Source organism: Camelus bactrianus, chromosome 9 (genome assembly GCF_048773025.1).
Source record: "Camelus bactrianus isolate YW-2024 breed Bactrian camel chromosome 9, ASM4877302v1, whole genome shotgun sequence".
Lineage (NCBI taxonomy): Eukaryota > Metazoa > Chordata > Mammalia > Artiodactyla > Camelidae > Camelus > Camelus bactrianus.
This window is the reverse complement of record NC_133547.1, coordinates 76,524,294-76,551,885: the sequence shown is the minus strand read 5'-3', so window position 1 is coordinate 76,551,885 and position 27,592 is coordinate 76,524,294. Positions and strand designations below refer to the sequence as shown.

Genomic DNA, 27,592 nt, shown 5'->3' with positions numbered 1-27,592 from the left:
ACAGAAGTACATCACACCTATTATCACTGCGAGCTCTCGGCTAAAGACCTGGCATACTGTATCATAAGAAAAAATCACTTTTTTGCCTTAAGCTTCATCCTCGTATTCAGAAACTAATGGTGTTCATGGTATTAAGAACCTAATGATTTAAAAGTCTCTATGCTGCTTATCACTGGGAAATGCAATGTGAAAAGACAAGTTTTCCCATCATCGCTTGTCCTCAGAAATATAGGTTCAGCAGAGTGAAGTAAAGTTTACAACACCAGAAGATGGACTACAACTTTTCTAATCAGCAGTTTTTTTCTTTTTTTCAGGTCAGGCTATAGATCAACTACACAGACACACAGGATAGTTCCTACAAAACTCATGCAATTCTGACACAGTACTTAGATCCCTATTTAAAACTACAATATAATTTGCAAAGAAGGGACTTACGTAATTGCAACATTGCTCCCATCTATAACAATGTGCTTCAGATCCGTTCTCCCTGGTTCATTTTTTAATTCCAGCTTGTAGGGCACTTTCAGAGTATCTCGAAACCTCTGGACCCCTGTAACGGAGGAATCAATGTGCTCAGAAGGTCCTGCCAACCTTGCATCAGTAACTGAAGGTAGCAGCTGGGACAGCGGCCTCGGTGGAGAGAGGGGTGGACAATTTGGCTTAGACTGAGGAGAGCTACAACATCCCGGACAGTTTTCACAGGCAGACTTCATATTATTTGGGAGCAAGGGTTCCACTTTCTGCTGCAAACCATTTTCAGGAAAAATGGGAATTCTGGGCTGGTGACTTGAAGCTCCTCTTGAAACAAAACTGACAACTTCTTTGGGACTTGAAGGGGCAACAGAGGGTAAAAGGCCATCAGTTTCAACGTCTATGTTACAAATGTAGTTCTGGTTTGAACTCCAGATTTCTTGTTTCTGTTCTACTGTCACTGATTTGAAAGTATTAATTTTGCAATTTGAGGTACACGGTTTTGCTTCTTTGAATGGTAATTGAGAAAATTTTTCTACCATGTTTTGCTGTGTGTGAGTTTGTGTTTTCTTTGGAGTGGAATCCATTGTAAGCTCATTTATGCTGTTACAAACACTTTTATTTTTGGTTTTACTGGTCTCTGGATACATTGTACCAGGTGAATATTCTCTGTTTTCCTGGCATCTTTTATTTTCTTTTTCAATTTCCTCCAAGAGCAATAATGGTTCAGTGGATGGCCCATACTCCCGAATGACCTTTTCAACAATTTCTTGGGAGTAGCCCATGGTTTTGAAAAAGTTTACGAGGATGTTGTATTCCATTTCCTCAGTAGTGTCTTTTATATCTGGACTTAAGTTTTCAGCATCAGTGGAAGAATCAGATAGGTCAATGATTACATTTCCAGCTGGTGTCTTCCCATCATGTAAAAGTTCTCCCTCTTGAACATTTTCCAAAGAAAACTGTTTCTTGGTATGCCTTTCTTCAGAATCAGAAAATCTCCTTTTGTGACAAACTCTGTCTTTGGAAAGCGCCTCTTCATCTGGGGTTAGACCATTTATTGGAACAAAAAGCACATCTTGTGAACTAGAAAAGATTGTGTCCATTTGTTTTGTAAGCTCAGAAACAGGAGTCCCTGCTTTATTTCTTGCATCTTCCTGCACAACAATTTCATCTCTGGAAATATTCAGCCCCGTGGCAGCATTCTGTGTAAACTCTGTTTGTTGAGAATCTCTAATTTCAATAACATCATCATCTCCTGTTTCAAACAGATTCTCCTCACCTTGGGTGAGTGCCAAAAGTTCTTTTTTCAAGGAAGTGGGCAAAATCAACAAGTCCATTGTGTAACTGTCTGCATGAGCTTCAACAAATTGTTTAAATTCCCTTTTCACTTCTGATTCTTTTTGGCTATTGGGCAGGTTCTCGTTATTCTCAAAGAGCTTTACAAACTGCTGAATGTGACTTCGAGCCATGACCACAGCTTCGGCACTTCCTCTGATGCCAAGAAGACCGATGTCCAGAATGCAGAGATCGGCACAGGTATCCTGAATCAAGCTCTTGAGAAACAGGCTCTGTGCCCCAACAAAAATGCAGTGCATGGCCTTGGGGTAACATTCTCTTTCTTCCAGTTCAGGTTCACAGATCCCTTTAATATATTCCTGCAAAGAGAAGAGAAGAAGTTAGATCAATTTACAAAAGCTCCTTACAGCACACATTATGTTACACAAGAAATTACAAATATCAAGCTGCACAAAAATCAAAAGCGTGCTAACATCTTTGGAAAAAATACCATGTTTTAACTAAAATACTTAAAATTGCAGATAAAAGGTGCTTAATTGTTTACAGAGGAACTGAAAACTTTGCATCATAGTCTAAAAGGAAGGTATTTGTAACATTTTCAACAGTGTATCTTGCAATGTGATCTTAGGGGTTTGCTCAGCTGCCCAGTGGATAATGACAAGACTGGATTTATTTACATCTATACAGAATACACATCTCTGCTTGCTACTAAGTCACTTATTACTACTATGACATAATTAAGAGATAAGATAATGAAGTCAAACAATTTACTCCAGAACAAACCTTGACTTCTGCTTTGCTACTTTGTTTCCAGATAAAACAAACTGATTTCTCGAAGACATTTAAAAATTAACAAAGATTTTTTCCAGCTGGCTGGAACAATGTATATTCTATATAGTTTTATGTCCGCTTTTCAAGACCAGACTATTTAAATGTAGACCCAAATATAAAGAACCAGAGAATGCTGAACAGTGCTGCCATTCTCAGATATAAAGCTAGAGTTTCTAGTGAAATCTGGTAGTGAAGGAGGCCTGACCACATAAGAAAAGGAAACTGGGTTCTTCAGCAATTAGGTTGCTACTGGAGACAGAAGTGTGAATCAAGTAAACATGTGAGCACTCACACCAACAGTGGAACATACTTGTTAATAACTTGGGCACTGGAGTCTGTTCCTAGGCTCAAATTCCAGTCATACAACTTGTGACCTTGCTCAAGTTACCTAACCCTTCTTAGCCCAGTTTCTTCAACTGTGAAAGATAAGGCTAGTGCAATCTCGGGTGTTTCGAGGAAATTCAATGACATAATGAATGTAAAGTTCTGACAACAGTGTCTGACAAATGCTTACAAAAAAATATAAACATTGTTACTTAAATTATCAGTGAAAATCTTCTGGACAGACAGTTGTAAGAAATGAGCCTGGCAATACCTGATATATGCTTTAAACTAAAATTAGGATGGCGTTACCAAAAATGGTGCTATTTAAAAGTTCAACCTGTGCAGCACCAGATATGATGAGGCTTTACAAACTTGTACTTACTATGTATACTTGCTTTGTGTACACAGTAGGTGCATACTCCTGTTCACACATTTAGAACTACAAAATTCCTATGAGGAGACAAAACACTAGAAATATAAGGAAAACATAAAGGGGTAAAGCTCAACCCAAGCACTATGATGCTCAGTTATGAGTTCTTTGCTTCCTTATGTCCTTCTCAATAAACCTGGAATATTTGCGGGTTTGGTGGTAAAGAGTAAAGGTAACTGGTGCTGGACAGAGGAGCTTTTTTCAAAAGAGCAGTTTACTAGAGCTACTTTTGTAACATGGTAATTGTGTTAAACAAAAAAGTACTGTAAGGAATTGTCCTTTTTTTCTGAATGTGCAAACAGTGTTAAATATGGATGGCAGCATCCTTTAAGATCTCCAAATGGGCAATATTTTGCTACCACTTGTTTGAACTTATACTGAATTTAGACTGTAGTTTGAAGTTGTTTTTTATTTTTACTTTGAAGGGTTCACAGGAAGTTGCAAAGACAGCACATAAAAATTTTGTGTGCTCTTTATCCAGCTTCCTTCAATCATTACAGCATACATAATTATACTATAAAATCAAATCCAGGACATTTACATTGATATGGTGTATGTATACAGTTCTACACCATTTTATCACATGTGCAGATTCATGAAAATACCACTTCAAACAAGAAAGAGAATTATTCTATCACCACAAAGATTTCCTTCAAGCTATCCTTTTATTGTCACACGTTTATTCCACTTCCACCTACCATCTCTACCCCTGGTGACCACTCAGCTGTTTTTATCTGTATAATTTTGCAACTTCAAGAATGTTTATATAAACAGAATTATACAGTATGTCACTTTTGAGAATGGCTTTTTTTTTTCACTCAACATAATGCTCTTAAAATCCATCCAAGTTGTTGCACGTATCAATAGTTCATTCCTTGTTACCACTGAGTCCTATTCCATGACATGGACGAACTACAGTTTTTAAATCATCTGTCTACTGAGGAACATTTTGATTGTTCCTGTTTGGAGGCTATTACAAATAAAGCTGCTATGAACAATCACATACAGGGTTTTATGTGGACCTGTATTTTCATATTTCTGGGATAAAGGCTCAGGAGTCAATTGCTGGGTGGTGTGGTAAAAACATGTTTAGTTTTTCTAGGAACTGCCAAACTATGTTCCAGAATGGGTATACCATTTCACATTCCCACTAGCACTGTATGAGAGATCCAGTTTCTCCCCATCCTTGCCAGTACTTGGTACTGTCACTATTTTTTATTTTAGAAATCCTAGTAAGAGTGTAGTATATCTCATCATGGTCTTTGTTTGTATTTCCCTAATGGCAACTGATGTTGAACATCTCTGCATGTTCTATTTACCATCTATATTCCCTGTCTGGTGAAGTGCTCATTTTTTGGGTCCATTTTCTAATTGGATTGTGTGGTTTTTACTGTTGAGTTTTGAGAGTTCTTTATGTATTCTAGACATGAATCCTTTGTCAGATATGCGGCTTGCAAATATTTTCTTCTAGTCTGTACTCTGTCTTTTCATCCTCTTAACATGGTCTTTTTGTGACAGAAAAAGTTTTTAATTTTAAGGAAGCTCATTTATTGTTTTTTTCTTCACCAAGCCCTCTAGATTCCTAAGATCCTGCCTATGTTATTATCTAAAAGTTTTATGTTTAAATCTATAATCCATTTTGAGTTGATTTTTGTACCAAATGTAAGGTTTAGTATGAGGTTCATGTTTTTTACCTATGGATATCTAATTGCTCTAGCATCATTTCCTGAAAAGATTATCTTTTCTCTATTGAGTTGCTTTTGCGTGCTTGTCAAAAATCAGTTGGCCATACTTGTGTGCGGCCATTCCTGGGTTCCCTATTCTGTTCCACTGACTTACAAATCAATCCCTTCATCAATACCACACAGTCTTGACTGTTGTAATTATGTAATGTCTTGAAATTGAATAGTGATTACTTCTACTTTATTGCTTTAAAAATTGTTCTTAGCTATTCCAGTGTCTTTGTCTTTCCATATACATTTCTAGAATACTTGTATTTAGCAATTATGTTAAACTTGCACTTTGGTTTGAGGATAACTGACATCTGCTGACTCTTCTGATGCATGAGCATGGTATGTCTCTCCCTTTCTCTAGATTTTTGCTTTCTTTCATCACTGTTTTATAGTTTTGAGCACATAAGTCGTACACAGGCTTTGTGAGATTTACACCCAAGTATTTCATTTTTTTGAGCACCTGAACATGGCACTATATTTTAATTTTGGTTTCTATGTGCTCATTGCTAATAAACAGAAATACAATTGGTATTTTGTATATTGATCATATATCCTGTGATCCTGCCGAACTTCTTTCTAATTCTAGGATTTTTTTCTTCTAGATTCCCTGGGATTTTCTATACAGACAATTATATCACTCACAATTTTTCCCCCTGATTTATATATATTTTATTTTTCTTGCCTTTTTGCACTTGCTAGAACTTCCAACATTGTGCTGAAGAGGAGTGGTGAGAGCTGATATGCTTGCTTTGTTCACAATCTATGGAGAAAACATTGTTTTTCACCATGAAGTTAGAGTTTTTTTTTTTTAGATATTCTGTTCACGTTAAGGAAGTTACCCTATATCCCTACTTTTCTAGGAGCATGAACATGGTGTTAAAACTTGTTAAATGCTTTACCGTATCAACTGATATAATTTCATGATTTTACTTCTTCAGCCTGTTAGTATGATAGTATTGACTGATTTTTCAATATTGAACCAGTCTTGTATCCCTGGAATAATCACCACTTGGCCATAATGCCGAATTCTTTTATATACTGATAGATTCTATTTGCTATATTTTAAGAATTTTTGCATCTATAATCACGATGGACCCTGGTGTGCAGTTTTACTTTTTTTGTGTTGCATTTGTCTGGTTTTACCACTGGGGAAATACTGATTACAAATGAGTAAAGAAGTGTTCTCTTCTGTATTTTCTAGAAGAGATTGTGTAGAATTGGTGTTAATTCGTTTAAAAACACTTTATAGACTTCTCTAGTGAAACAACCTGGACGACCCAGTGATATCTTTTATGAGAATCTTTTTCTAGTTCCTGTAAGTGAAAGCTTAGATCATTGATTTGAGACTTGTCTCCTTTTCTAATGCAGTATGTTATAAATTTCTCTTTCAGCACTGCTTTAGCTACAGCTCACAAATTTTGATATGCAGCATTTTCATTTTCATTCAGTTCAATGCATTTTCAAAATTTCTCTTCAAATTATTCAATATTCAGAAGTGCATTGCTGAGTTTCCAAGTATTTTGGAAGAGATTTTCTTGTTATCTTTCTGTTACTGATTTCTAGTCTGATTCCTTTGTGGTCAGAACACATTCTGTATGCTTTCAGATCTTTCAAATTTGTTGAGATTTGTTTTATGCCCAGGTTATGGTCTATCTTGATATATGTTCTGTGTGCACTTGAAAGGAATGTGTATATTCTGCTGTCATTGGGCAGAGTGTTCTATAAACATCTATCAGAACCTGGATGGTTGATGGTGCTGAGCTCTCCTAAATCCTTGCTGATTTTCCGTCTAATGGGTCAATTAATTGTTGAGAAAAGCATGCTGAAGTCTCCAACTATAATTGTGGGTTTGTCAGTTTCTCCCTTCAGTTCTGCCAGTTTTTGTTTCATCTATTTTGCAGCTCTGTGGTTAGGAATATACACATTTCGCATTGTTATGTCTTCTGGGTGAACTGTCCTTCTATTCGCTCTGGAGACCGTTTTGTCTGATGGTAATATTGCCACTCCAGCTTTCTTTTGATAAATGTTTACATAGTATGTTTTCCCCTCTTTTTCATTTTAACTTACTTATATCATTGTATTTGAAATAAGTTTCTTAAAGACACTATATAGTTTGGCTGTTTTAAAAATCCATTCTGACAATCTCTTTTAAATGGGTGTGTTCAGACTATTTAATTTTAAATGAAATTCTTGGTAAATCTGGATTTAAGTTTACCATTAATTTGTTTTCTGCGTGTTACCTATTTTTAATTCCTTTTTCTCCTCTCTCACCTTCTTGTGTTATACAAACATTTTAAAGTATTACAATTTATGTATTGCATTTTTATTGCATCTCTTTATATAGTTTTTAAAGTAGTCACGCTATCAATTAAAATACACATAACTTAATTTTCACAGTCCATTTACAATCAACAGTCTGTCATTTCAAGAGGAAATGTACAAACCTTACCACCCATACTATTCATGTTTTTTATTTTCTACATTTTATGATGTTTTGACATTTTGGGAGGCCTTTCAGACCTGGGGAGAGACTTCTTACCCTCCCAGGGCTAGCTAATTCCTCGGAGCTCTGGACAGCTTGCTTAGAGCATGCCTTTCACGTGCAGTGGCCTGATGCAGTGCTGTGCCCTCACCCATCTCCTTATGTAATTCAAGCCCTGTATCAAGCCATGGCCAGGTACCAAATAACTAAAGACAGCTCCTATGCCCCCAAAGCCCGCAGGAATTACCCAAACTAGTCAATCCTATACTGGTTACCCTACCCCTGCCCTGCCTTTCCTTTCCCCTTGCTCTTGCTTCTGCCTCCTGCCAAAAACCTGATGCTTCACCTATGGCCCTGGTCATCAAAGTCTTCTTTCAATGGCATTGACTTCTCTGTGCCACCACTCAGTCACCTCCATAACTTAAAATCCTGTGAGTATAAATTTTAGAACACCACCATCATATCTGCTCCTTTATCCCTGGTCTCTATTCTCCTTGCCCTCCCTCGTATGTTACAGCTATCTCATAAATTATAGGTACAGACATTCAAATGCTATCAGACACTTAAAAATTTTACTTTCAATCACATTAACTCACTTTAAAGAACTCAAGAGAAGAAAGAGATCTATTATATTTATCCAGATATAGTATATAGTTTCTGTCTGAAGAACTTCCTTTAGCAATTCTTTTGCAGCAGACTATTGGCAATAGTTTCTCTTTAGTTTTTCTTCAACAGAGAATGCTTTATTATGCTTTATTTCACTTTCATTCTCAAAGGATAATTTCACTGGACAGAGAACTCTTTTTTTTTTCACCAGTTAAATAATATTGTGCCACTTTTCTGGCCCCCACAGTTTCTGATGAGAAATCTGTACTCATTCTAATTGTTGTTCCCTGAAATGTATTTTTCTCTCAACGCTTTCATGACTTTTAACGCATCCTCAGTTTTCAGCAGTGTGGTTATGACATGTTTGGGTGTGGAATTCTTTGAATTTATTAGGTTTGTGTTCACAACTTCTTGAATCATTATGTTTACAACTTCTGCCAAATTTGGGAAGTCTTCAGTTATTATATCTTCTACTTCTCTGCTGAAACTTCTATTTTTCTATTAGTTTTTAGAGTACTTGTTATTAATACATGTTTTAAATTCTTTGTTAGAAAACTTGAACATCTGTGTCATCTTGGCATCCACTGTCTTTCTCATGAGAGTTGGTATTTTCCTGGTCCTTCATATGCTAATAATTTTGTATTGCATCCATTTTGAGTATTATGAATTCTGAGTCTGTTTAAATCCGTGATCCACTTCTGTTCTAGCAGGTAACTGACCTAGTTAGATTCAGGCTGCAGGATGTACCATGTCTTCTGTGAGCTGTGATTCCAACAGTTCAGTTTTTAAAGCCTCTGCAGAGCTATCTGTATCTGTCCCACAGTCAACAATCTGGGATCTGGATGGTGGTTTTCTATTAGTTCAGCTCTTAAAAGTCTTTGTTGTGCTGACGAAGAGTAGATCCATGGATGCACGCAGCTTGGGGATGAACCTGGATTATCATAAACAACTTTTATGGAGTCATCGTCCTGGGCTCCTCCCTCCCTGCCATCTTTCTATAGTGTCTTCTAGTTCCCTGGGCTCTTCTCATTCCTCTAGTCAGAAAGCTGGGGCTTTGGTTACCCCACTTCACCTTGCACTTCTGCAACTGTGCCTGGGTCCATCCAAAGGACGGAGAGGGAGAGAAAGCAACAAGGCTCGCCCCATCCTCTTGGGACCACAACTCCACCAATCAGAAAAGAATTTTGTCTCCTGCAAGCTCCCATTGCCACCATCATGGGATTTTTTGGAAGCTGGTGTGTATTGGAATGAAGAAAAACAAAAGCAAAAACGGATTTCACACAATGTTAGCTACTCCATTTTCTTGCCCCTTGAGTTCAAACTAGAGGGCTTCTCCTGGTTCTAGGGTGCCCTAGTGCCCATTTCCACTTCCCGGTTAAGCTGTGTTGAGTTCAGGCTGAGGGATAACAGAGGGGGGAAAAATGGTAAACTTACCACTGGTTTGGTGGTACTTTGAATTCTTGTCTTCTTTCCCAATCTGCCTGCTACTGTTTACTCTCCAGAGTCCACAAATAGCTGTCCCATGCATTCTGTCCAGGTTTTATCACTATGTTCAGTAGGAGTGACAGTGCAGTCTATCTTACTCAGAACTGGAACCTCTCCTTGCTGCCTGCTAATATTTAAGTGATTCTGCCTATTTAGCATAAGTAAGTGTTGGATTCACATGAGTCAAATACATGTGAAACTACTATGCAGCTACTGGATAAGAAAAGCTGATTACATCCACTCAGTGGCATGCCAGCAACAATGAGCCAACCTGGAGAGGTTTCTTCTCCAGATAAAAGACTTCCAAAACAAACATACTCTCAGACAAGGGCTAATTCTCTAACTCATCCAAGGTAAAGCCTACCTATCAACAGATCCTGCCCAGACACAAAGCTTCCAACTGGCTCTTCAGATTTGGTATGAATCATTAAAAAAAAAAAATCCGTAACAAAAGTCTGACAAATATGAAGACAGAAACCAAGAAAGCAGAACACAAAATACAGAAAAACTGGAGGAAACTAGGTAAAGCAGGCAGAAAAGAAAACTTCAAGAAAATTTTAATTAGTGCTTTCAAACCAGATATAATGAATTCACAAAACAGGAATCAAAATCTTAAAAGAAAAAGGAAAATAATCAGAATAAGAATTACTAGTAAATTAAAGATATGACGGCCAAAGTAAAAATTAATAGAAGAACTGAAAGACAAAGTGGAAGAAATCTCTCCAAAAGTACCAGAAAAAGAAAAAAAGCATTGAGAGAAAAGAGACTTTAAAGGTCCATTTAGGATATCCTAAATCCAAAGAACTGGCATTTCTAAAAGTAGAATGACAGCTAATAAAGAAACAACACAAATAATTTCCTGAAACTAAAATATGTAAGACTTTCATGCATAATAAGTGAAGAAAATTACACTAAGTCCTGTTTGGGAGCCAATGCACACAGATCCCATCTTGAAAGGGTTCACAGAACACCCAAGCATGATTACTTCTTAAAAGCCTACAAGAGGAAAAATCCTGGGGGCAGGGTGGAAACAGGACACACATAAAAGAATGACAATCAGAATGTCACATTCTTAACAGCAGTTCTGGATAATGGGGGTGGGGAAGGGTAGCAATGCATTTGAAAGGGAAAATGATTGTCAATCTAAAATTGTATACCATCCACATTACTTACCAAATGTAAAGCAGAATAGAGACATTTGCTAAAGGCTGAGAAAATTACTCCCATGGATTTTTGAGAAACTATTTTAAGATGAAGGCCACCAAAATATGGGTGATGAAGTAATGAGTAAATTCCATCCCAAAGTGGCAAATGGAAGTCCAAAGATTATAGCTGTGCAGCAGATAAGCTGAGCAATCAGCTGATTGGAAGGAGAAGAGGGATCCAGGGATGATCTCCCAAAAAAGGAGGCTCAAAGAATAGTCGATATAAAGGATTACTTGTTAAATAATAGGGATGTGATTAAAGCAAATTTCATAAGTAGACAAGAACAGAGCAGACACAAATTCCAGGAAAAATAAAAAGCTGTACCAGAAAGAGAGCACAATGTAATAAAGTACTTGGCTTCATAATGAGTAGCATTTATATGTCATAATTACATAAACCCTGTTTCATGCTTTAACTAAACAAACAAAAAAACCATGTTGGTGTCTTAGTCTGCTCAGGCTGCTCTAACAAAATAGCACAGACAGGATGGCTTACAAACAACAGAAATTTATTTCTCTCAACTCTGGAGGCTGGAAGTGCAAGATGAGGGTGCCAGCACGGTCAGGAACGGGCCCTCTTCCAGGCTGCAGACTTCCTGCTGTATCCTCACATGGTGGAAAGGGCAATGGAGCTCTCTTGGGCTCTTTCCTAATGGTATTAATCTCATTCGTGAGGGCTCTGTGCTCAGGACCCACTCATCCTCCAAAGGCCCCATTCCCCTAATACCATAACATTGGACATTAGGATTTCAACATAATGAATTCTGAAGAGAAACAAACATTCAGACCACAGCAATTGAGAAAATGGGGGTAGTTTTTCATCTCATCATCTATCTTAAAGTGAATGATACTTAAAAATGATAAGAAACAGCAATATATTATTTATAATTATTTAGATAAACATTAGAACAGATAGCTAAAAACAGTTAAAAGTAGTTGCCTCTAGGAAACTGGGGTGGGGTAGAAGCTAGGGCCTGCTATTCTTTACCATAAAACCCCTCAGAACTACCTGATTTGTTTCGACCATGTGTAATTATCACTTGAGATTCACTCAAGTCTTCCATTAATAATTTACTCTTGGGAATTACTAAGTAGCAACAACTGATTTTTATAGCCTAGGGTATACAAGCATACCATACCGTATTATCACATTCTAGATGTCTGACCATCAGTTGTATTGATGAGAAAGATTCTGTGGATCCAAACAGTCATCATTTGCATTTGACTGTATGTGGTATCTGAACATTTGAGTTTTAGTCAAAAACTGTTTCCCCCATCCTGCAATGGTCATGTTTATTTTACTCAGACTTCTAAGAAAAAAAAAGGGGAGGAGTATATTTCTATAAATAATTTCCCTTTCATATGGCAAAATGAATTTCTGTCATTCTGCCTTCTAAAAATTCAGCTCTTTTCAACTCACAACATTTCTAGAATTCAGAGAGAAGCTCCTGCCAAACTTTGCCATTCAGAACATAGCTAAAACCAGAAAGGATCATAGTGGCTATTCAAGAGTCTGCAAGTCTGACCTGGGGAAAAGGTTCTTGGCACCACTGTTCACCATCTACCATCTACTATGGGCACACACTCGAGGGGCTTTATCAGTTGTTTCCTGGATCACATTTGGTTTGAAGCAGCTGAGTGAAGGTATAAAAGGAACAGCATAAGGCGCTACCTGCAGAGTTCACAACAGCAAATGATAACTGACAACACAGGTGTAAAAATAAACTTAAGGAAGACATAATAGTTAAAAAACATAGCAACTTGAGATCAGCTATCATGAGTGTAGATCTGGCAGCTGCCAGGAGCATAACTGTGTCCTGGCACAGTACAAAAGAAGATACTCAAGTCCACCACAAATCAGTGAGGAAGGAGAAACTATGCAGGCAAGGAGGCTCTTAATACATTACAGATACACCGATACGTGAGTCCTACAGAATGTATATAAATTAGAAGTGCCTTAGAAAAAAACAAACTTTCAATATCATTAACTTACAAATCTATAGCCGGTCCACTGTTAAGATAACATGTCTCTACCTGGCTACTTAAATTAACAGTATGGCTATAAAATTAAAGTAACCAATTTAATCATTTTTCCAATGTACTTCCTACGTTTGCTTTCTGTTTCATCTTCCTCCTCAATCTCATTTCTAAAATGCCTACAAGTTCTTTCCCAGGAGGGGTACCTTAACTACTCTGCAGTGACCCTTACATGCTCACCTGAGTGTACTTCTGGAAACAGGACCAGGGGCCACACTCAAAGTCTACCTAGACATCATCCCCATTACATCTATAAATCTCTGAAATCCTAAAGTTTCCAAAACTTTCAGCTCTTCTGAGCAATTTAATCTTCACTCTTCTGGTACCCAACCTCATTTCTGTTACTCTTCTCACTCTTAATAAAAGACATTATTTTATCAGAGCCCAGAGGCCAACATATGTAAATTCCTTTGACTACCTCTCCTTTTTCATCTAAATTTCTATTTTTAATAAAGTCTTTCTCTTTCCTTCTGCTTCAAAGCCATGCCTTTTCCAGGCCTTGATTCATGACTCCCCTTTTACCAACCCACCCCTCCCTCTCCGCCTACAAACATGCCAGGGTTTCCCTGATCCTGCAGAACACATCCTTTAGCCCTACTGCCTTATGCATGGGACTCTGTCTTTTCATCTTCACACTTTTTGAAAAAGTAACCTAAACCCCATTTCCCTGTCAACTCCTTGACATCTGCGTTCTGCCTCCATTCAAACTGAAATCACTTTCTTGAATGATACCTAATGCCACATCCAAAGGTCCTTTACTCTGTACTCTCTCTACTTGGGCTCTCTACCTACTTGGTAGGTAGCACCCTATTGCTGAGCAACTTTTGACAAATCCTTTCCTCTCTACACTTTGAGATACCGCTAGCTATCTTTACTTCCTAATTTTCTGACTATTCCCCCAAATCCTTTGCTGCCCTTTCCCACTGTACCTTAAATGTAATTATTCACCAAGGTTCTGTCCTCGTCCTCTCCCTCAGTTTATACTCACAGGATTTTTTTAAGTTCCAACCACAACTTTTCCTTCTCTGGCGATAGCTCCAAATGTCCATCTCTAGCCTTTAATACAGTTAGACTGCAGACACCCCTGGGCATTTCTACCTATTCCACAAGTGCCTCAAACCTCACAGGTCTGAATCAGAGCTCACAGCTCTTCACTCCATCTTTGGTCCAAGTTCCCTTCAATGAAACATAGATGCCAGATTCAAAGTTTTCTTTCCTTGTCCATCAACTGCAGTCCCCTTTACAAATCTAGTCACATGTGAACACTACAACCAACACTAACTTCTTTTGTTGCCAGTCTTGCCCCACTCCACCCCCTTGAAACAGTATCAAAGTTATGCCTGAAAGCGTACCCTTCATTTCCTTACTCAAAAACTTTCCAGAGAGAGAAGCAAGACGGCGGAGTAGAAGGACTCTTGTAGCTCACCCTCTCCCACAAATACACCAAAATGCACATCTACAGACCTACTCAGCCAACCAGAGCACCTGCCGAACTCCAACAGAACATCGCCCTCTTTGAAAGACAAAGACGCCAAAAATCTGGTAAGAGAAAAAGAAAAAAGAAGAAAGAGCAAAACAGTGCGGGACCAATCTCGCGGGGAGGGAGCGGCAAAGGAGGATGGGCGCTCGTTCACTGGGTCTCCCCTCTCCAACGGAGAGGCCAGCGGGACGAAGGGGAAGACTCCAAGGCTCAGATCTGCCCCGAGCACCCCTTGACTGACAGAACTAAGTTAAACGGGCACAAAGGGTCCCCGTGACACCCAGCCCAAGACGCGAGCCAGCAGCTGGGGGCCAGGACAGGCTGCCCGAGCCGGGAAGAGGACTGGGGTGGTTGCACTGAGGCAGCCCCGAGGGAATGCAGGGTGCTGTGCGCCATGGCTGGGAGGGGATACAGAACAGAACAACCTCGGTCCCCCATAAATTGCGAGAAAAGCAAAGCAACACAGCTGGTGTGCCCTGGGGAGAGAGTGCTGTAGCCTTTGTCTCCTCAGACCTGCACCGCCATTACCGGCGCTTCTCATGAGAAGATGGGGGGTGGGGGAGCACAGCCACAGCTGCCATCTCCTCCAGTGTGCAGCACCTGGGTGGGGGAAGGGGTGGGGATGAGCCCTGAATCCTCACCTGGGGGCTCCGCAACCTCCTAGGCAGGACTGAGACTTGTTTACAGCCCGAGGCAGATAGGATCTTTCTGCCCTGGCACCTCAGAGAACTTCCAATGCCAAGACAAACAAGGAGCTGAGATTTGGCATGGAGCAGGGGCGGGGCCAATCCGTGGTCTTCCCCAAGCCCACCTTTGGAGCAATGACCTGAGGCGGAGTGGGCAGCTGCACAGAGCAGTGGAGCAACCGGCGCCCGCCGGGAGAGAGCGGGCGGCAACCTGCTTTCCTGGAAGGAATGCAGCACCTGACCTCGGTGCTGGGAGGGGGCGCAATCTGCCCACCTGCCTCGCCTGAGCGCAGCATCTGACTGTGGCATCGGGAGGGGGCGCGATCTGCTAGCCGATAGCCACTGGGAGCAGCACAGAAGAGAGCGCCAACAGAGGGCCTCTGGAAACAGCAAGCTGAGTATGTGAAACAGGGCGAAGACACAAAGACCTCTCGATAAAATCATTAAGAGCACACCATCTCCAGGAGAACTAGATAACTCATACTCCTTAAGCCACAGTGCCAGAGAGATATGAGCACTATGAAGAAGCAGAGGAACCACTCCCAATTAAAATATCAAGAGAAATCCCCTGAAAGCACGATCAAGGAAATAGACATTGATGGCCTACTAGATCAAGATTTCAAAAAAGGAGTGATCAAAGTACTGAAGGAACTAAAAGAAATAGTGTTTAGAGATATAAAATATGTCAAAAATGAAATAGAAGCTATAAAGAAGAATCAAGTAGAATTAGTAAACTCATTTGCTGAGATGAGAGCTGACCTAAAGGCTGTACAAAGCAGGCTAGATAATGCAGAGGAATGAACAAGTGACCTAGAAGACAGGACAACAGAAAGCACCCAATCAGAACAGCTGAGAGAAAAACAAATAAAAAACAATGAAAACAATATAAGGAACCTATGGGATAATATAAAGCATGCCAATCTACGCAGAATAGGGGTTCCAGAAGAGGAAGAAAGAACAAAGGGTTGAAAAGGTATTTGAAGAAATCATGACTGAAAACTTTCCAAACCTAAAGCAATCAGATATCCAAGTACAGGAGGCTCAGAGAGTCCCAAACAGGAAGAACCCAAACAGACCCACACCAAGACATATTGTAACCATGATGGCCAGAGTCAAGGATAAAGAAATGATCCTAAAGGCAGCAAGAGAAAAGCAAAGAGTGAGTTACAAGGGAACCCCCATAAGGCTCTCAGCTGATTTCTCTACACAAACAGTACAGGCCAGAAGGGAGTGGCAAGATATATTCAAAGTCCTGAATGAAAAAAAGATGCAGCCTAGGATACTCTATCCAGCAAGGCTATCCTTTAGAATAGAAGGAGAGATAAAGAACTTCACAGACAAGCGACAACTAAAAGAGTTTAGCAACACTAAACCCATGCTTAAAGAAATATTGACAGATCTACTCTAAATAGAAAAGAAGCGGGATGCTACAAAAATGAGAAACTCATAACTGGAAAGGAGATAACTGCAGTGAATTACAAAAAGAATAAACACAAAATTGTAAAAGAAGACATCTAAATCATTAAGAGTGGGAGAGGGAAGCTAGGAAAGCCACTGTGGAAAACAGTATGGAGATTCCTCAAAAGACTAGGAATAGACTTACCATAGGACCCAGTAATCTTGCTCCTGGGCATATATCCAGAAGGAACTGTACTTCAAAATGACACCTGCACCCCAATGTTCATAGTAGCACTATTTACAATAGCCAAGACATGGAAACAGCCTAAATGTTCATCAACGGATGACTGGATAAAGAAGATGTGGTATATTTATATGATGGAATACTATTCAGCCACAAAAACCGACAACATAAGGCCATTTGCAGCAACATGGATGTTCCTGGAGAATGTCGTTATAAGTGAAGTAAGCCAGAAAGAGAAAGAAAAATACCATATGAGATCACTCATATGACAAATCTAAAAACAAAACAACACAAAACAAAACAAAACAAAACAAAAATACAAAACAGAAAGAGACTCATAGACATAGAATACAAACTTGTAGTTGCCAAGGGGGCGGGGGGTGGGAAGGGACAGGCTGGAATTTTAAAATGCAGAATAGATAAACAAGATTATACTGTATAGCACAGGTAAATATAAACAAGATCTTGTGGTAACTCATAGCAGAAAAAAAATGTGACAATGAATATATATATGTTCATGTATAACTGAAAAGTTGTGCTCTACACTAGAATTTGACACAACATTGTAAAATGACTATTACTCAAAAAAATGTTAAAAAAAAAACTTTCTAAAGCTCCTTACTGCACAGGATTAACGTTCAAGATCCTAAGAATTATATTCAAAGTCCTCTGTGGTTTGAACTTTAGCATGTTTTCTTATTTTTGCAGCCTAATTTAACTTTTCTTTCCTTCAAGAATTAGCAAAAATGGGGTGGGGGATGTTAATGTGTTTTCTATACACAACAGTATCTTATTATTTAAACAATAGCATTTATCATAACTCTCTGAGACAGTGTGAGCACTGCCCTTGGTCATTTAACCAGGGGTGATTCTGCTCTTAATGGGGGCACTGGCAATGTCAGGAAACATTTCTGGTTGTCAAAACTGAGGGGTTGCTCCTGGCTTCTTGGGGGTAGAGGTCAGGGATGCTGTTAAACATTCCACGATGGGACCCTACAACAAAGTATGAGCTGACCAAAATGTCAATAGTGCCACTGTTAAGAAATTCTGAACCAATCGATAAATGTCTAACAAATACATGTCAAAATAGGAATTAGGAAGTTTGGGAACACAGGGTGACATCCAACCTAGTAGTGTCAATGATGTGGGGAAGATTGTTTAAGTGTGACCAAAGTGACAAAAAAAGCTGGGGAGGGTGTTCCATTTTAATAGTTTGCATAGCATTAGGAAAAATAATCAAACACTTCTAAATAAGGCAAAAGGATGGCCTCTCAATTACAATGCAGCACTCTTTGGCCCACCCAAAGATGATTCACTTCTCTGGGAAATTTACCTATGTCCAACACACCATTTATTATTAATTAGGGCCTGGTCTGTGATGCTACATGTTAAAATGCAGATTTTTATCCAGTAAAGATGCCAATTATCTCCACCTGGTAGAAAAGATATCCCCAAAGGTTCTAATTTCACTGGTTTGTAAGATATTAGCCAATTTGTACCTAAGCAAGCAATTTTATTCCACCATTCCTTTTTTTAGTGCAGATCCTCAGATCCTCAAAAGCTCTCTGAACCACTTTTACATTCCTGCTGGTTCTCTTATTCATAAGATCTCTGACTGCGTCAAAGTCATGTTTGGAATTTTTGAAAGAAATTTTCACTTTGGCAATTTTGTAGGACCTGTAGAGATGTCCAAGTGGGCTCACGTGCTTGGAGCTATTAAACTGACTGGTCCAAGAAGGGCATCTCATTGGTTGTGTGAGCCCAAGCATATTTCATTTTGGCTCCCAGAGTGAATCCTAAACCGGAAGTGAATTTTACTAGTACTGTTGTTCTTTTTCCTTCTGATTTTGGGTTTTTGCTTTATAGTTCTTGGCCACATGTCCCTTTTCATACTTGCTCAGAGACCAAATGGCTACAGACTACCAGGTCAGTCTCACGCAGGAACCTAGCCTGCAAGAATCTGATTTTGCAGTCTGACCATGTGGTAAAAGAACAGCTACATGCTCTCCCAATGTCATATACTAGAGAACTGTCTAGCAGTCCCAACCAAGGATTACTTAATAGCTAGGGCAGCAGAGCCCAAGAGAACTGTCTGTAATGACAGAAATATTCTATATCATGTCCAAACTGGCAGCCAATAGCTACGCGTGGTCACTAAGTATTTGAAATACAACTGAAGAAATGAATATTTAATTTCAGTGAATTTTATTTGAACAGCCACATGTGGTCGTGGCTACATACTCAACAGTGTAAACCCAGCCTCCAGATTTTTATACAGCCCCTAAGAATTGTCTTTACCTTTTAAAGGGTTGTAAAAAGCAAAAACAAAGAAGAACATGAGACAGAAACCCTGTATGGTCTATAAAGTCTAAAATATTTATTATCTGGCTCTTTACAGAAAAAGTATGCCTATGTATGAACACTCTAGGAGAGTGTATTTTTTGTCCGACATACCATTTATACCGAGTAAGGCCCAGAATCTGTGAAACTACATATTAACTTGCAGATTTGTCCAGTAGAGACACAGATGACTTCTGTTTGGTATAACAGATAACTCCAAAGGTTATGGTTTCATTACACTGTATGACATTAACAATTTTTATATCCAATCTAGCAGTCTTATTTCAACATTCTTTTTCAGTACCTATATGTGTTCCTTAAACCAGCTTTACTAACCAGCTAGTTTCCTCACAAATGAGTTAAATAAATATTTGGCATGTTCTCACTTGGTATCTTCAGGAATCACATTTTAATTAAAAAAATGAAAATAGTAAGTGCTCATTTTAAAAGTTCCTGTTTACAAAAACGAAACATAAAAATGGCAGGGATTCCAAACATATTTTAAGAAATAAATAATATGATTAGGTAGTCCCTCCTACTGTCCACCAATATCCATGTTCTCCTTTAACAACAGAACCCAGATTCTGTCCAGGGCAGCAATGTGTCTAGTTAGACAGAACATTTCCTAGCTCCCTTTTCTACCAGGACTGGCCATAGGACAGTTCTGGCCAACAAGAGGTAAGGAAAAGTCTGCTGGGGTTTTGCAGAAAGATGTTGCTGCTGCTTCTTTCCTTCTTCAAAATAGAGACCTGGTGGCTGCAGGTGCAGTAGTTATTTTGTGATCAAGAGGGAAAGGCCAAAAGAGCTGCAGGGACCTTCACCCTGACAGCCCCAGACCAATACTCAGCCTTGGACTATCTTCAGGCTTCTTATTGAGTGCAAGAAAACCAAACTCCTATCTTGTATAGGCTTCTATCACTGCAGCCAAATCCTGATCTATCAGCTTAACTCATAGAGACATACATTAGCATTAACCTATTAATAAATGAAGTAATAACTTCATTATCTTAATTTAAAAAATACCAAGATTAATAATGAAACATATTGTGAACTAAATGCATGGGTTCAAGAGTGGATAAAGATCCCAGATGACTAGTAGACAGGGAGTTCCAATCAAAAGATGCCATAATGACAAGTGACTTGCACATAGACAATTTAGATGTGAATCCCCACAGCTCTTCTTCATCAATTAATTTAAGTAACTGATTCTGTCACCAGTAAGACTGAACAAAACATTCTTTAAGTTGAAGGGAAACTCTTAAAATCACAATTAAAAGAAATAACTCAGTTTCTTTAAACAAAAAGATTTCCTTATGTTGTTTCCATATGACGTAACTGATTTTTTTAAAAAAAAAAAAATTCCTTTAATTACTGTAAGGATTTTCGCTCTATAATTTTATTTTAGAAATGCAAGACTGCTAACTTTATACAATTATATTAATCTAGTAAAAAGCCAACACGGAACAAGATGCTGTCCCTGATTTAATTAGAATCCTACAACAGTAGCTGGTAAACAAATAGAGAAGAGGAAACTACAGTCATGAGCAATCACTTTGACTCCAGCTTAATCAGCATGAGTATCCCTTATTGCAACATTCTGGTATAACCCCAAAACATTAACCATAAAAAGAAACTGAACCCAGCACCGTTTCTCAAGAAGACGATTTTCACAACCATAGTAAGTTAAAAAACATCATTCTAGGAAATGCAAAAAGGCCACCAACCTCCTTTCTGGTAAAATCAAAACAAAAATTCTATGTCACTACCCAGTATTACATCTATGAATTATTTCCTCCGTGAACAAATTTACTGTTGAAGAATTCATTCATGAAACCAGGTACAAAGTTCTTCTAACAGAAAAAGACATGAAACAATAAAGGGTCCATTTTAACCCTCTCAAGTCAGTGAAGTAAAACGCCATTTCCAGAATGGCATTTTCTTTATCCTTATCTTTCTCTTCTCTTACTCCACAAATACGTTAGCAAACCTCAGCTAAAGAACAATCACCAACTCTTCATAAGACTCCCTCTTCTTTTCCTCACAAACTAAAAGTGGCTTGGATGTTAGTCTATATTACCATAGTTTCTCAGGTGTCCTGTAATTTCAATGTTTAAGATTGACAAGCCCTCCAAATTACTCTCCTTGTGAATCCTCCAGATTGGTGTTCTTGGTAGGTCACTGGCTATGCCTCACGGGGGCTACTCACTGCCATGAGTAATGCCTAAAATCACATCAACTGATGGGCAGCTATGGTTGGCAAATTCAGCACTCTAAAGGTTCATGGAGAAACCACACAGCAAGCAGCCATGCCATTTACTTCCAATTACTTCTCTTTTGTTTGTTAACCTTCAGGCCAGGATCCTAGTTCGACACTAACTCCAGCTCCCAGTCCTCTGCTGTGGACCTCGGTGACCTCTCTAGATGCCTCACACTTCCATCCTCCATCCTCTCGCTTCTCTAAGTTAAAAGGAATACTTCCACTTCACCCATCACCCCTGAGGCACCACTCCTTCATTCTTAGAATCACCCTCAGAATTCTTCCACACCTAGGATTCTGATCTCTGAAATGCCTAACTTCAACGTCTAGAACTCTCCAATACTTAGGAAACTTGTCCTCTGTCAGCATGCTTTTCTGAGTCTAGGAGGGGACGAGGTCTGTCTTGTCCCTTCCTTTATTCTCATAGTTCATTAAGCCGCTTCTGCCTTCACCTGCCTCCTCTCCAGTCTAAATCTCCCAAACTATTCGTTCACTGAAAGCAGAAGGTAAGTCTTGCATATTTTGGGGCTGTCCTACCCAATGAGGCTGATCATTCAGAAACATTTCCTGGGCCCCAAGTGCCTTGCTCAGCTGCACCTTAGATTCCTCTGTGAGTGTGTGCTTCACCAACACTGGATGTGGGCAAAACGATCATCTACTTGAGAACTGCCAGATCAAGCGACACTATAAATTCATACCATCTAACCTTCCCTGGCCCTTACTTCAGGTCCAGTCCTTTTTTAATTCTTTCCAACGCATTTCCAACAGTTCCGCTGCATCCGTGCAAACATACTCAGCTGTCTTCAAGTTCTCACCCTCCCTCTCATAAATGGTCATCCTACTTTACCAAGACAGCACTGTAGACCACTGAGGCCTTCGAGTGCCCTGTTAACCAAATGGGAAATAAAATGCGTATCTTCACTCATCTTGTCTCCTACTATCTAAAGCAGAGGTCCAAAAAAGTAGTTCAAGAGCTGAATCTGGTCCACTGACATGTTTTGTTCACCACGCAAGGTTGCTTTTTGTTTCCTTTTCTTAGAGTATGTTCTTTTAAAAATGTTAGTGCAAAACTTTTATTGAGATATAATTCATGCATGGTTTTTAAAACATAAATTAGTTGCCTCTTATATAAAAACAAAAAAGATTTCCCATCATGAAATGCAGTCTTCTGGCCTGTCTTGGGTGAAAAGATCAGAGATCACCGAGCATGGGCATCTGCCCTCTTCCACCAGGCACAGGCGTCTTGCTTCATCAGTTCCTTCCTACCAACCAGCCCTCTGCAGTCTCCCCACCTGGGACTGGTCCCAGGGTGAAATTCAAATTTGTGGCTCTTTGATCTAAAGGAAGAGTTCTAACTATCTCCAGGGCTGCGATTTCTTCAGTCTCATCCCTCCCCACCACTGCCTGACTCGAAGGATCCCACCCTGCTTTGCATCTTTGCTTTCTTTGTGAATGAGGCAGCCCGTCGTCAGTACCTCCACTTCCTCTCTGAAACTCAATCCTCAACCTCCGTTGTTCCCATGATGTCTGCCACCACTCACTTCAGTGCCCTCCCACTGGGCCCCTATGGACAATGCCTGCTTCTGGTTTTTCTCTCACTTTCAGGCACTGCTTCTCTAGCTCTTGTAGTAATGTCACAGCACATAAATTTTGCTAAACATTTACCCCCAATTTTTGTACTTCTGTCATCACAAACCAGCAATGGACCATACTAGGAAACACAAACCTAGCTAGAGAAACACTGATGATGGAGGCATTTCTTAGAAATGTAAATCTGAGGCATCACTCCTGTTCTTAAAACCCTTCCATGATTCTCCACTGCATGCCTGCTTGGTAAAATCCATGTTCTTTAGCAGGTCCCCCATGCTTGTGACCTAATAGCTTTCCTCCGTTCTTCTCCTACACTTGAGGAATCCACGAAAAAATGGCACTACTATGTGTGCCCATGATTTTGTACATGCTCTTCCATCTGGAACACTCTCATTCATCCTTCAGTGCCCCGATAGGCAGAGTAACCCTCACCTGTATTACTGTAACATCTTGCACATACTTCAACTGTTAATTGTTCTTTCCACCTTTGTCTCCCCTACTAGGCTGGGAATTCCTTGAGGTCAAGAGGCAGCAGGTGGTGTACTTCCTGGCACGTAAGTTTTCTTTAAGTGTTGGCTGCCTGGCCCCATCAACCAACAGGTCAAACAACATATGCACCATCCTTCCTGACACCAGGGCTTAAAACTGCTCCCTCAATCCCCACATCCACTCAGTTGCCAAGACCCAGTGAAAACCTTGTTACCCCACCCATGTCCAGCTCTAACTTGCAATAATATCCCTTCCACAGTTGGGTCTTCTTACCTCCAAACAGTTTCAGGTAAATCCTTCCTCTCCCCAAATCCTCACTGACTCCCTACCAAATAAGGCCCAATGGTCTTAGCCTGGAACTTGAGTCCCAGGAAAATTCTTCTCTCACAAGGTACTCTGACACTTCCTACAAAGACATCCCACGTTTTTCTGGCTTCTAGGCCCGTGCCTGCAACCACCTTCACCTGGGAATCTTCCTGACTCTTCAAAGCCTATCTCAAGTTGGCCTCTACCAACAAATTTCCCCTTTGACAAAAGTGGCACTCTTAGAGAGTGTGCCTTTTTTAAAAAACTTCCCAGGACATTATGACTTTCCACCAGTAACCTCATCTTACCCCTCTTCAGCTAACAGAGCCCTAACTAACTAAACCTCCAGATTCTCCTCCACTCTAGCATTTGCTGAAGGGTAGTGAATTAACATTTTTAAGGCAGGAAAACAACATCAACCACTTGATGGGACCCAGAAAGTTGCCCACCAATCAGAGACTCTACCAGCCAGTTAAAAAAAATTCTTTACTATAAATCTTCCTTCTTCCAAACTTTCTTCTCCACAGCTTAACTTAAAATGTAGATACTCAAGTTGTTTCCTTTTTCTTAATTTTTTAAGATCAAGTTAACGGTTTTCTCTTCCTCAAAAGAATGTAGAACAAACTCCAAAATGAATTAACGAGAAAAAAAAAGCCTTTGAGTATGGCATTCAGCTCTTACCCATGAATTTCAAGGGAACAAAAAGGATTTCTTACAAGTGGGAGGGTTAGATTATGAGTAACAGATCACAAAGATAAATGGGCAGGTGATACATACTACCAAGATACTGTAAGACACACCTTTCCCAATCAGCTTACACTGAACTGCACGGCAGAGACAGGTAAAAGAACTGGAGTTGGGAGGGTCCAGCAGGGTTTTTCTGTACAGCAAAAGAAGTACTTTTGATGCTTGCAGTGAGCCTTGAGTAAAGCTGAACTGGGAGGAGGCAGGGCACACAGTAAATGCAGTGAGACTCATCAGACTACAGTGGAGATGTAAGCTAAAAGCTGCTAAGACAGAGAACTGAGAAAATAAAGTGGGGTTGGATTAATAAGTGTTTTGTAAATCAGAGGACTTTGGAATGAATGGGATAGGCAACAGGAGGCCCTAGTAGGTTCCAGGGCAGGAAAATGACTTTTTATGGATTAGTCAAATGCAAGTTGCACCAGGTAGGGAGGAATGGAGTGAAGGCAATGAAGTAAGGGAGAGGGCACATACCAAGAATGAAGGTCTTAACTGCTGCAAAAGTAATGGAAGAGAAAGGAATGAATGTATGTAAGAGATTTTCAGAAGCCATAATAGGACTTTGTCCTGTCAAACTTTTTAGCCCTCAGGAGCTAGAAGAAATTGAATAGCTGGGGAGAAAACAAGGAGGGGACTGGGCAGGAGTTAGACCAGTTGTCTGAAATCAACTGGTTTAGAAAATCAAGAACAGGAAAGCAAACTTGACTCAACATCTGCAATGTCAAATTGTGAAGAATCAAAGTTAAGAGTCTTATGTCCTTTAGACATGTTAAAAGCAAGCATCGAAATTGTTTTTTTTTTTAATCTAAGAAAGTCAAGAGTTACAGCGAATCAGATTCAAGGGCACTGTGAAATTCCTGAAGTAGAATGCCAAAAAAGGATTCCCCTCCCCCAACCTCCCCTCTCAGAGTGCTCATCACTTGGGAGATAGGTATCAAGAACAAGGTCTCTAGAAACAAACTCCCTAGGTCTGAATCCTGGCTCTCCCACGTAACTCGATGGGAAAACCTGGCTCCCTCGGGGGTGGGGGGGGGGGAGTAGCTGCTTGGGGAGGGAAGGGAGTAGCTGAAGGTGTCTGAAGTAGGTATACGTTTGAAATGCTGATTTAGAGAGAAGGTGAGTCACCTCTTTGAGAGTTTCAGTTTCTCCAGCTGTTAATTCAAACACAGGAAGATAATAAAACCTATCTCACTGGATTTTTTAAAGGACTGTATTAGTCAATCCTGAAACGTTTAACATAACGTCTAATGTGCTATAACCATTCAACAAATGTTAGTTGGACACAAAATCAGCACAAGGAATAGTGCTATTTTTAACAGTACGATTAAACGTCCCTATCTCTTCTTGATATTCTCTGAGTATTGTACTACTATCATGGTTTTGTCAGATTCTCCAAGGGGACTGACATCCCCGAAAGGTATAGAACCCATGCAGCGGAGACCTCGGAAGAGAAAAGTGGCTGAGGTGGTGGGCCAGGAGGCTGCGGGCCCAGCCACCAGGCCCTGCGCACTAGCCCGCGGGCTGGGGGGGAAAGATAACAACAGGCAGCACTCTCGGCGCCTTCACTCGGTGCCAGCCACCGTGCCGCGCACTTTACACACATAACCTACGCGAATCCCCGCAACAGCCCTCCGAGGCAGGGGCTTTGATCAGCGCCACTTCACAAATGGGGAAACTGAGGCACCCGGGATGAAACCGCTAGCCCAAGGTCACAACGCTCGAGATCTGAGAACGCAAGTCCACGGGCTCCGGAGACTGCGCTCTTACCACAGCGCTCGCCGCGGCCGCGCACGGAGAGCAGGGGGGAAGAGGGTGGGGGCGCCCAGGGACCCCGACGGACGCAAGGCCGCGCGCGCGGGGCCCCGGCCGGGAAAGGCGATCGCGCGGGGGCGGCGGTCGGACTCACCTTGGCGCTGTGCACCGCCTCCTGCGCCCCGCGAAGCTGCAGCCAGATCCGCGCGGGCAGCGGTTCCTCAGCCCCGAGCGCACCAAGCACCGCCAGGCTCACGCCGAACAGGCCCTCGATGCGGCTGCGGCTCCGCTCCAGCAGCGCCGCCTTCTCGGCGGGCGCCGTGAACTCGTCCAGCACCGCCCGGGCCGCCATGGCGGGCGCGGCCTCCCGCGGCGGCGCCGGGGGCCGGCGGCGGCGACGCCCCCTCAGCGTGCTGCTCCGGCACCCGAGCCGGTCGGGCGGCGTCGGCCCTCCCGGCCGCCTCGCCCCGGCCCGCGCTCCGCCGCCTGACCGGAGGCCCGGCTACAACATTCCGCCGCGACCGCCGCAGCTAAGGAACTGCGGACGGAGAACCCCTCGGCCCCTCAGCAGCCGCCACCGCCGCCGCGGGTCGGGCCCCGCCGCCGCGCATGCGCCCCGCCCGCCGCCGTCATTGAAGCTCGCCGCTCCCTGGGGAGGGAGTAGGGCGGAGGCGATGGAACTCGACGTCACGCGCAGTCGCCATGTTCGTTGAGGGCAAAAGTACGGCTCGGGAGAGGGGCCTGGGTGTTCTTGTTTGGTGAGGGCACAACGCTTTGGGGTGACCTGGTAGATGATGAATTTCTGGTTTTACATATGGGGCGATTGAGGCTCCGAGCTAGGAGATGGGACTGACCTAATGTCACACAAGGGATTTGTCGTGCCTTCAGATATCTCTAAGCCAAACCTAGGGCTCTAGCAAATTGAGTTATCCAATTTCCCATTTACTGATAGACGGGTGACTCTCTTCCTCCCTCCCTCTCCCTTCCTTTCCTTTGTCTTCCCTCTTTTATTTCCTTTGCCTTGTTTTTTCAGTAAAAATGGTAACAGGAAGAGAAGAAAATGGGAGTAATGAGTATGGAGAATTGAAAAGCAAAGAAATGATTAAGGAAAATTCAGGAGAGTGGTTTCTTCTGGGAGGGAAGGAGGGGGAATGTGTTATGGGAGAGGTACAAGAAGTGGGGAATTAGGGGTCCTCCGTGATTTTAGTGGGGGACTTGGGCAAGTACACCCTAAGCCCTCTCCAGGTCTGTTTTCCCATCTGGGAAATTCGAGGTTGCCCTCAGTTATCTCCAGAGTTTTTACAGATCTGCGTTTTCTGAGTCCATGAGAATAGATTGTGGATGATGAAATGTTGGTTTCCTTTCTCGGGGCTAAATGTTGTGGATGTAGTAGATGGTTAGGCATC

The 27,592-nt window shown here is 41.1% G+C and overlaps 1 protein-coding gene across 1 annotated transcript in view; it reads right to left on the bottom strand.

Moving 5' to 3' along the window:
• The window catches only part of N4BP1 (NEDD4 binding protein 1), a 50,625-nt gene extending 23,874 nt beyond the window's left edge, over window positions 1-26,751 (bottom strand). The window contains exons 1-2 of the mRNA XM_074370795.1: window positions 26,341-26,751; window positions 436-2,126 (exon numbers count right to left, since the gene is read on the bottom strand). Coding sequence (XP_074226896.1) covers window positions 436-2,126; window positions 26,341-26,538 — 1,889 coding nt within the window. The 5' untranslated portion in view covers window positions 26,539-26,751. The remainder of the gene's footprint in view (window positions 1-435; window positions 2,127-26,340) is intronic.
• Between the last annotated feature and the right edge of the window lie 841 nt (window positions 26,752-27,592).